The sequence below is a fragment of the Gadus chalcogrammus genome, chromosome 8, assembly GCF_026213295.1.
Source record: "Gadus chalcogrammus isolate NIFS_2021 chromosome 8, NIFS_Gcha_1.0, whole genome shotgun sequence".
Lineage (NCBI taxonomy): Eukaryota > Metazoa > Chordata > Actinopteri > Gadiformes > Gadidae > Gadus > Gadus chalcogrammus.
Window position 1 is genome coordinate 7,447,400 of NC_079419.1, and position 11,606 is coordinate 7,459,005.

At 43.3% G+C, this 11,606-nt stretch overlaps 1 protein-coding gene across 1 annotated transcript in view; it reads right to left on the bottom strand.

The window, feature by feature from the left end:
• The window catches only part of LOC130387454 (vasoactive intestinal polypeptide receptor 1-like), a 19,403-nt gene extending 7,815 nt beyond the window's left edge, over positions 1-11,588 (bottom strand). The window contains exons 1-4 of the mRNA XM_056596544.1: positions 8,530-11,588; positions 7,630-7,744; positions 3,645-3,752; positions 166-266 (exon numbers count right to left, since the gene is read on the bottom strand). Of these exons, the coding sequence (XP_056452519.1) occupies positions 166-266; positions 3,645-3,752; positions 7,630-7,744; positions 8,530-8,610 (405 nt within the window). The 5' untranslated portion in view covers positions 8,611-11,588. The remainder of the gene's footprint in view (positions 1-165; positions 267-3,644; positions 3,753-7,629; positions 7,745-8,529) is intronic.
• Between the last annotated feature and the right edge of the window lie 18 nt (positions 11,589-11,606).

Consider the following 11,606-nt stretch of genomic DNA (forward strand, 5'->3'; position numbering starts at 1 on the left):
CACACACACACACACTTATGCACAGACTCATGCACAGACTCTCATTCATGTGCGAACACTTCCCCCCCTTGCACGCACACACACTCACGACAAACCTTTTTAAAAGGCGTGCTAATGGCCCAGCGCTCTATGAACAGGGTGTGTGAGTTGGTAGGTGGTTCGTACCTCAGACTCGGGTCCCTCGTCATGGCTGAACAGACAGGCCTCCTCGTAGGGAGGAGAGAGGTCCATCCAGCCCTCGGCAGTACAGCTTCTGGAGACGTAGCCTGGTGTTGGGGGGGGGGAGGGGTTGCGTACTATATCAGCTGATAGGAGAGCACTCGACAAGTCAACAACGGTGTACCTTCTCAGACATATTCCAACCATATCTATCTATTTAAATTCTGTGTGTGTGTGTGTGGTTAACTTCATTCATCTAATTTGTGTGAATGTAAAAATGCAAGTCCTCTGCTGTTCGGTTGATCGCAAACAGAACCCAGTGTTGAAGCTTCTAACTTCAGTTTGCTTGCTTGTTTTTCTCTCTGCAGCTAAAGAAAAGCGATGTCCCTGAGCACACTGTTTGCACACTGTTCTACTAAATACACAGTAGCAATCATCTCTGATTCATATTACCCTCTCCAAACTAAAACGATAGTTTGCTTTTCTTATGTATATTGACAGACGGAATGGTCGTCTTTTGTATCCAGTGGTGTTAGAGTTGTAACGACACACATGCACTGAGCTGTGCAAACAGGCCCCCATGCTGTCCGGAGGGAGAGGGGGAGGGAGGGGGAGAACGAGTCAGATTGAATATAAGCAAAGAGATGGAGGGACTAAGGCTGAGAGAGGGAGAGAGAGAGAGAATTGTTTAAATAAACATTTTAGGAGTTTTGCTCTGAGTACCACAAGAAAAAACGGTTACATTTCTAAGGGAACATTTTAAATGACACCTATGAAGCATCAGGTCACAACCCCTTTGGATTGCTGTCTTAAAGTCGCAATATGTAAGTCTGAGTCCCTTCCAAGTTAGTGGGTGGGAAACTTTCAGAACTAAGATAATTCAACAGTGTTCTGTCCACTCCAACTGGCTTTGTGACGTCAACTTGCCTAGCTCAGCCAGCATTTAGAATTTGTAGAAAAGGATGGATCTGTCTGTTTTAGGATGGTATTCCAGTGAACATTATTGAAATCATAGTCGATCAGTATTGACTACAGATATGTCCTGGTTAAATTAAGCTAGGAGCAAGGGGGGTTGACATGGTGTAGAACCTGCTAGAAGCTGTTCTAATATTGTTTTAGCATGCACCAAACCAATTGATATTCTTGGCGAGTTCTATATTAAAACTGCCAACAAATCTGACATTTCTTGTTTTCCATAAACGAGGGGAGAAATTATTCGGTAGTAGGACTGCCTTCATGTGGCTTGTTTTTCCCATGTAAATATTTGTGGCCAGGAAGAATTGGATTTATTTACATTTTTCCCTGGTTTCAGCATTTAGAGACAGAATGCAGGCAATCATGTGTGTCTCTGTGACTCTGCTCCAGCACAAACAGCTGCACATACAAACACACACATAACCAAACATTGTGCACAGGTTTGGTGTGTGCCTGTGTGACACCTTTGACGTCTGGGAGTGTGTGTGCACTGATTAGTTTATTTTTATATGGATGTGTTACTGTGTGTGTGTGTGTATTCAGTTAAGTTTCTGTTTCAAAAGTCAAGTGTAGGTTTACACAGGGTCAACGGTACAATGAAATGTGTTGTCAGCTCCAGACGCAATAAAAGCAGTAGTCATATAAGGATAAAAAAAAGATAAACATAACATAAACTACATAAACAAAGTGGAATGATTAGGTCAATGAGTCGAGAAGCCCGATGGCCTGCTGGTACAAATGTCCTAAGGTCTGGTGGTGCCCGCTGCTGTATCGTGGGCCAGATACAGGGAGAACAGTCTGTGTGCTGGGTGGCTGTGGTCCACCATTAGGCTGCCTTCTGCATACCGCTGGTGACAGATATCCTATGTGTGTGTGTGCGTGTGCGTGTGCGCGTGCGTGCGTGCGTGCGTGCGTGCGTGCGTGCGTGCGTGCGTGCGTGCGTGCGTGCGTGCGTGCGTGCGTGCGTGCGTGCGTGCGTGCGTGCGTGCGTGCGTGCGTGCGTGCGTGCGTGCGTGCGTGCGTGCGTGCGTGCGTGCGTGAGAGAGTGCACGTGCAAACGCACACCATCTAGCCCCAGGAGCTCAACCTATCACTATGGGGGGAAAATACAACGCCGGAGGAAAAGATCATTTCTGAGCTTTTTGGCAGTCTGACAGCAAGGACCATGGGACAGAATCGAGGTTCTCCAGAACCTGCGGTAGACTGTAGATCTCCTTCTGCAAATCTAGAAGGGGATCTCCTTCTGCCAATCTAGGAGGAGATCTCCCTCTTCAAATCTACTTATACCAATCTAAAATGAGATTTTGTTCTACAAATCTAGAAGGAGATCTCCTACATATCTAGAAGGGGATCTCCGTCTACAAATCTAGCAGGAGATCTCCTGCATATCTAGTAGGCGATCTGCTTCCACAAATCTGGAAGGAGATCTCTTTTTGCATGTCTAGAAGGAGATCTCCTTCTATCGCCCTTTTACTACCCACACGCACCTCCTTTGTATGAAATCCACTAGAAGTAAAACACACAGCTAGGATTGAACCAAAACCTGGGGAGATGACATTGGATCTATTCCTGGTGTGTTATATTGACTCATCACCATCCATGTTGATTCCCTCTCGCTCTGCCCCTGTTTATCCAGAAGGCATCTAAGCTACTGATCATTGAACACTTGAAGCTCCAACGTACACAAAACACAAGAGTCCCCGCCGACAAACCACTCGACGCTAAAAATATCACACAGCCTCCTGCACCTCCCACTCCGTCTCTCTAATAGTGTCAATAACTTTGTCTGGCAGGAACACTGTACATGTGTGCATTTGGATGGGTGGGTGCTCAGAAAAAGGGCCAGCTGAATAGCATTCTTCTAAAAACCCAGAATGGGATTTTATCCCTTATAAAATGATAAAGTGAAATGTCGTCAGGTGGAAATTAGATTTGTGGGACTTGGCCCCCTGTGTGATCAGAGAGAGAGATTTTAATTCCTACAGGGTTGTGTGTTCTGGTATTTCCACCTGGAAAACGGCTAACTAATATAAAAAGCATACGCACAGATGTGTTAACCCACGCAAATAGCTTTAAGCTTGAACAAACATCAGGACACAGCCGCAAGTAATCTCAGATCGCCTGCAGATTAGCTGACATTTCTGCCTATTGGCGTGAAGGATGACATGACATTGTGAATCCATTTTGTGACTTTTATCAAAGACATTTGTAAATGAATTGACTTGTTTGGAAGTGATTGATTTTGCGTGTTCAGAGGAGTTTTTTCTTCAGTTTTAATTCTCAATACTTAGTTTTAGAGGGAGATAAAATTGGGTTGAATCTGTATTGTGTATTGTCAGCAACCAGGATACAAAACAAAGATAGAGATGAGAATTTCTGTAAATGATGGAAAGGAACAAGAATGCGTATTCTGTCACTTTCCCTTCCCACTGCTCAACCACAGCAAAAGGGGAAATGGAGTTGAATTATGAATACATCTCCCACCAACCCCGAAAGCTGAACCCACTGACCTTGACCGGCAGAGAAGTGCTGGAAGATATCGGAACAGGACACGTTGACCACCTGGCCCTCGTCCACGTTGAACCAGCAGCGCACCTCATCCCACTGGGTCTCACAGCCTGGGAGGACAGACACGCAACACCTGTACACTCAACCCCAGAAGTCAAAGATAAAATGCTCATTCTGTCACCCACTCAGTTGTTGACTTATTCATGTCTGTGCCTGTAAATGTGTGCGTGTGCGTGTGCGTGCGTGTGTGCGTGGAGGGGATTTGAGTCACTGTTATGAGAATAGGTAGCCAGGGAACCAGGTGAATCTCGAGCTCATGTTTTATTTGCTCTGCCATGTGCTGCCCCTCACGGTCAGATGGATTTCCAGCAGACAAAATAAACCCGCCCCATATTAGATAATCGGTTGGGATTGGCCCGGGTCGGGCCAATCACAACCGATTATCTAATATGGGGCGGGTTTATTTTGACGACTGTAAAGAGGAGCGCCCTATGGCAGCCACTTTGAAGCATCTTCAGATACAACCAAGATGGCTGCAGCTGATGTGTTTCATTGCTCTGATTCCCTGTAGGTCAATGCAAAAATGACAGAACTGCAGGGATTCAAGAACGTCAAAGCAAATGAGAAACTAGATCTAAAATAAAACCTATGGTGCAATATTAGGTGGGTTTACAGAGTCATTACAGATGTCATATTGGACATCTGGTGGAAAGACGAAGTCAACAATGTGGACTTGTGGAAAAGAACAAGCCGAGACCCCATAGACTTACATATCCGAAAGAGAATGTGGAGTCCTCAAAGAAAACCCGTCACAAACAACCCCCGAAAAGCCCTGAAATGGAACCCCCAAGGGAAAAGGAAAAGAGCCCAAAGAACAGCTGGACTGGGAAGTCAACTGGGAATAGCTTGCTTGAAAAGCAAGTGAAATGGAGGATATTTGTCTGCGGCCTGTGCACCCAAGAGGAGCAAAGTGCTAAATAATATAAAATAACTTAGTTAACTGTAGTCCTTATTGAACCAGTTGTCGGGGACAACAGCTCCATCGATGGGTGAAGGAGGTCGTCGGGTCCCTCTGGTACCCGGGGTATGACGTGCTCTGGGTAGAACAGGGCTGCTGTGTGACTCATAGTTGGGTCTCAGAGGAGAAATTGGGTTTCCTTCACATGTGTGTGTTTGGTGTCTCACATGTTTTTGCTCTTTGTTGGTGGTATGTCTTTTCTCTTGTGGCTTCTCTGGAGGTCAAAAGACAGACCACTAACAACACACTCACTCACAGGCAACCATACTCACACACAACATAAACACACACACACACACACACACACACACACACACACACACACACACACACACACACACACACACACACACACACACACACACACACACACACACACACACACCACACACACACACACACACACACACACACACACACACACACACGTGGCCGTGGGACTATTTTAATTCCTATTAAATTAATGTGAAATGCAACAGCAGAAGTAAACTTTAGCTAAAGGCCCAAATGCAGGGTGTGGTATATTTATAATTCTCATTTGAGTTGTCACCCTGCCATGTCGATTAAAACGGATCGTGACCTACTTTTTGACTCAGTGCTTAAAATAAATGTCAGACATTCAAGTCTTGCAGCAACAGAGTTGCCAGATTGATGGAAAGGAAAAAGTTACAAATGTATTGCATTTAACACTGAAAACAACTAAATAAAAAAACACTGACGATTGAGTTATTTCAGTATTCTGTAATAGAAAAGAATGTCCCTTGATCTTCAAATTCACTGTATCATGCCCTGCATGATACTATGGGATGCATGAATAGTGGAATAAACATGCTTTCGGGTTACTATCTTTATGTGTGTGTGTGTGTGTGTGTGTGTGTGTGTGTGTGTGTGTGTGTGTGTGTGTGTGTGTGTGTGTGTGTGTGGCACAATGTGAATGAAGCGGCATTTACATTGCATCATGCTTATGATCAAAGGATGTGACAGATGGGATTGTAAATGATAATCCAAGTAAGTGAGTGTGTTTCGGATGTATTTTCATTGTTCAAAGAAATGTTCCATTTGAGTAAAAACAATTATGTAATTTATCGATAACAATGTGTAAAAATAAATGTTCACATCATGTCAAATTGATAGCAGAAAAAAAGCATGTGTATCGAACGCGTTGGAAACACTTAACAGTAAGGGTACATTAATTAAGCATTAGTTAGGACTAGTAAATGCAGGGGTAAGGGTAAGGGTCAACCCTATAAAACGATGCACAAATGAATACCTTAGTCAACATGAACACCATCACCTGTGGGGGTCTTCTTTGGGCAGGAGTTTGCATTGGATCGATCGGGGGTTGAATGGGCAGTTGAATTGGCACTGAACAGATGTATATGTGTGCGTGTGTGTCGGTATGTGAGTCGGTATGTGAGTGGGTGTGTAAAATGGAGGTTTGAGAGGAACGAGTTAATAAAATAAGGAACATCGTAGGCAGTCCTGAAAGGCTTTATTTCTATCAGGATGATAGAACGCAGCCACGAGAGTGTGCTCCCTAAAGAAAACCGTTGGATACTGTGGCGGTCCTCTTCTGTGCTTCCAACACTTCTAACACAGACTAAAGCTACCAAAGCCTTTGTCGCCTCTTGGGTTACGTCTGATCCTCTGTGGGCATCACAAAGGAGCCACAGAGTCTATTTGTGTATGTGCATGTTGTGGTTGTAACGGTGGTGTGTAGGAGTGTTTCTGTGCGCAATTGTTTATTTATTTGTATTTTATATGCGTGGATGTATTGAGCACCTAACACACAAATGCATGCACCTGTTTTGTGCCAACTCAATTCATCCCATTCAACCCCCCAGCCAACGCAACCTCCATACCGAGGAGGCCCCTAAACAGGTCCACCACTTATTACATTGAGAACTGACTGCCTTGAATGTGATACACTTGAGCACTTCAGCACTTGGGCTATGGACTATGGATCTTGTATTAGTTGGCAATCTCCAGTTAAAATGTCCACAACACACTGAGGTCTGAATAGGTCAATGATGCATTAATTCCTTTGTTAAAATAGATAAAGGATGACTGTATTATTGTTGTTGCAGAAGTATAACCTTTTGTAAAATAGAACTGAAATTCCAATACAGTAGGGCATACAGTGTATTGAATCCTAACCCATTTGAGCGTCTATGTTGTGCGTGTATATGTGTGTGTGCGTGTGAGCGTGCATGTTTGCAGATGTACGTGAGATAAATACATTCCTAAATACATTCCAAATTCTCTTCAAAAAATACCAAATAATAGCCATTTGAATGAACCTTATATCAGAAATGTCCAAAGATACCTTAAGTATGCGTATGTACTCTCAGAATAGGCAGTGCTCTATCAGATGAGCCAGTGAATTAGTGCAAGAAGCAGTTTCTGGCCAATCTCCAGAGTCAGAGGATTAAAGATTAACTCTTTAATCCTGATTGATTTAAGAGGTACGAAGTGTTTCACAATAGAGCTGCCTGCTGCCTAGAAAACACATCCTATTTGAAACTAAGTGATACATATTTGAGCTAAGTGTGAGCTATTAAATGAATACATTTACACACATTTGAAAATTATTAAATGGAATACAAATTAATGTCCCCATAATGTAGTCAATTTAGATGTTGACACCTGACACTTTTTTTACATTAATTCTTTCTTCAGAAGCAACTCTAATTTCATGATAGAATATCAATTCAATGCAACTTGGGTATTAATCAAAGTATAACAAATATGCGCGTGCGTGTGCGCGCGTGCGTGTGCGTGCGTGTCCATATGAAAGGTAGCGATTGTTTTTTAACGAATGAATGTGTTTGTAAAACTATTTCCCCTCCAATATATTTCTTCTATTTCTATTAATTAATGCTCTGCACGTTGCAGATGCATGATGGTGTGTCACTGCAACCCTGGTAAAACAACTCAATATTAAGAGTGTTCGAGGTAAATTGTTGAACCTTTGCGGCTGCTCGAATTGTTCCGCTCCTCGCTCTTCCTGGTCTGGAGGCAAATCTCACGGCTCCGCAGGTGATGGGAGATGATGGCGCAATCTGGGTGCATCGCCACCGCTACCTGGAAGTGGGAGAAATCCTTAAACTGTTGGCAGACAGACTTTGGAGGGATGCCTGAAGGCCTGGTTGGGATTTTTTTGGAGTTGAATACGGTCAAAATGTAGCTTACTATGGCTGGGTTAGTCCACATTGCCTGACCCTAGCTTTAACTTAAGTGTAGGCTAAACAATTCAGAGCCAGTGACAAAGAAGAAGAAGCATTGCAAGTGATGGTTTTAAAGTTAAATAAATGTTCCATGTCCATGATGTGTCCTTTGTCATTATTCATTAAATGTGTAGTTTCATCTAATGTATTGACATTTTTTCTGCAAGGTTCATGGAAAGGTGAAATGTTTTATTCCCAGCTGAGTTCAATGCACTCTTCTCTTTCGTTTCTGTTTCTTATAACATGCCCTAGCCAATACTCCTTTAATGACACGTATTACATATATCGTTGTGTTGGCTAAAGGTGCAAAAACACGAGGTAGCCTCCCACCGCAGCAATTGCATTATTTTGAATAACATCCTACATTAATAATCAATAATATAGCAAAGCATATTGAGCCTTAGACCAAGGGAATGAAACCATCTACGTTATCGCCTATTGGTTGTTGTGAATGAATTAATTTACTATAATTTAAAAGTAGGTGTTTGAATACTGACACTTTTAAAGTCCACTTCTACATTCAGTTAAGATAGGTTAATACTTATTTTAATGTGGGATAAATTATTAAAATACGTCTTGCTGATAGAAACCCTTCTATACAGATGTAACCGACATAGAACAGAAGACAGAAATAGCTCCCACCTTATTCCAAAGACTCAGGTAGAGAAAGAGGAGAGCATGTTGTTGGTTCAGTCCTCGGATTCCCGGACGATTGGATTCCATTGCTTGAGCCCTTTAATAATGAAACTGCAAACTGAGTTAATTCTTGTCCTTTCAGGTCTAAGCATTCAAGTCAAATTCCTCTGTTGTGAAACGTTCCCATGATCGATTGATACATTTATTTGCATCCTCCGTATAACGAGTAAACTACACAGCGCGCAAAAACCAGCAAGTGCCTGAAGTGTGCTTCGCGCGTAAAAGCCAGACATTGGTCAATCGGCCTCATCCCAACCGCCAGCCCTTCTCTCCCCTCTTTCTCTCTCTCGTTGTGCACCGGAGGAGAAGGTGCACATGATCAGAATCATGTGCATTCAACAAATTTCTCCCTAATTAAATATTAATTCTACCAATACGATTTTTCTAATCAAATGTTGAGATGGAAGTTATGAATGATCGAAGACAAAATATGAATTGTTCTTAGCGTGACTTTTTTTTACGTCATCATATCTTGTTACGTATGATGCCGCTCCCTACATCTTGAGTAACTGGCGCGTCCTGTGTACCTTTATATCTTTTTAACCAGCAGGTGTCCCCAAATCAGTGTAACCGGCACATTGATTAATAGCCTAGTAGTGGTTAATATTGGTAGTAAAGACGTCATATCTGACCAATCTGAATATCAAGTAATTCATGTAAACAGGGAAAGGTATACGCCCAGCTATGCATGAAAATAGGTGGTTGTAGAAAAAAAATCGTATTTGATTTGCTCTATCATAATTGTTGCACAAATATTCAAACAAAACAATGACAAAGGTTTCAGTTAGCAATCATTTAATTCTTCCCCTCAGCTTAGAATCACTGTAGTACATAACTTACATTTTGTTTTCTCAATTTCACAGGTTCATTTTTTTTGTTTCCTCAAACTTCCAGTTTGACCTCCCTCTCGTATCAAACAAAAAAGCAGATTGTATTATACAAAAATGCAAACCAATTTTCACACAGTGAATTCTCTTACAAAGTCATAAAATGGCGTAATAATGGCTACATCCACATTGGAGGAAGATAATTCTAGACATTCCTTAATGGAGTATAATATACATATAAAAACTTTTTTTTCTTGTTGAAATCAAACCTGTACCTTAATTTAAGAGATATCTTACAAGGGAGTAATCATATAAAAAAGCCATTTGTGTGTTTCCCCGTTAGACCTAGGGAATAAAAGGTGAACCGTGAACAGCAGTAACAGGGTTCAGTGGTCGGGAGGGGTCGGAGAGGGGGGGTTCATTGGCTATGAGGAACAACAGAACGGGATCGGCAGCAGTTTCACTCAGAAAACAAGGAGATTGAAATAACCAATCGTTGCTATTAACTTAATAGAAAACAAACTGTCGCAAGTTCAGCCACCGCCTCCTACTCCCGTCACACATCCTTGCTCGTCCGTCTCCGGGAGACGGACGAGCAAGGATCATTCATCTACCGTGTGAGAGAGCGAGAGCCAACAACACTCAGCACCGAACCCTACCTACCCATCATCTCTTCTCTTGCTGTAAGTGACGTTGGTCTATCACCAGTCAGAGCGAACGTAAACCAGGGCGTGGGGAGGGCAGGGGAGGCGAGGTGTGTGGCGACGACGACTGTGGTGCGAGGTGAACGCGTGACACTGCCGGGTACGGCTGTGGGTTAACACATCGGTACGGTGGGGTCAGGCCCCATCGCTGGTAGCTCTGGGGCCCGGGCAGCCAGCAGGTTCACCGGGCAGTGGATGAGAGGAGGGGAGAGACGGGGATGGGGAGGGGGGGGGGAAACAAGACGCGGAGGAAACGCAACATCTACAAACCAACGCTAGCTCAATAACAGTCCCTTACAAAAAAAACAAAACAAAGAACAAAAAAGCTTCAAATCTCTGAGATTTGCATTAATGCACACGTTAAGTAATTTGGTGAGCTGAAATCTTTTTATTTTTTCCAAAAGAAAAAAAGGACTCAAAATAATGTTTTTTTTGAGGAAAAAAATATCTATGACTCTGAATCATGCCAATTGAGTGTCAATTATTTGGGATCAACTCATGCTGTTAAAGCAGACTAAATATATATAAAAAAAACTAAATCATTTCTCAAGGAAACAAGGCTGACCTTTCACCAAAAACCAGTTTTTTTGGATTTGTCTGTTGGGGGGCCCCTCTCCCAACGCCTTCCCCCAATACCCCCCCCCAGCGTCGCTGGATACAGCGCGTGCTGAGGAGGGTGGGGGGGGAGGGGGGGGGGTCGTGTTGGTGGTCGGGGCGTGGTCAGGGTACATCTTCTACAATACAATCTAGCAAACACACGCACGAAAAAAGAAATTAAAAAACAATCTTAAATTCTCCGACGTTACAGAATTTTGTCTTCTTCGGAAGCATAGTCTATATAACGAACATTTCCTTTGTTTGAACACAAAAAGATTAAGTGAACACAAATCAATGCGCACAGAGGTCCTTCGTCTGGGAAAGGATAAAGTCTGTGTTGGCAACCCGTGGACAGAAAAAAAACAAAAACAAAAAACTAAATAAAAAGCTGATTCTAAGTAGAGATCATTTAATATAAATGCTGAGCGAGTAGAATAACAGGTGGCACGTTAATAGTGCTTTAGTATATTAATGTATGTATACATACTCATATGTATATGTGAGTTGTGTACCTAAATTATAAAACAAAAAAAAACAGAGCAAGGAGCCACCCTGGCGGGGCGGGGCATTAAGTGTGGCCCCGACGAGACGGAGCCGCCGCCGCCGCCGTCGTCGATGACGACCGGAGAGAGAGAGAGAGAGAGAGAGCACGCCCCCGACAACATTCACTCCCGGCGGAGGACCGCCAGGGGGGGCGGCGAGGGGGCTCGCCGCGCAAACAATCGCCTTTTGTTCTTTTCTTTTACAACAAAAAAAAATCGAACGGCTGTTGGGTTGGGCGCGGCCTCCACGGCCACAGAAGACTTCGGCGCCGCTCGCGTCCAAACTAAAACAGGACTCTGTCTGTGGCCGGGGGGGGAGGGATGACCGTGCCCCCTTTAGCGTACCCGCTCAC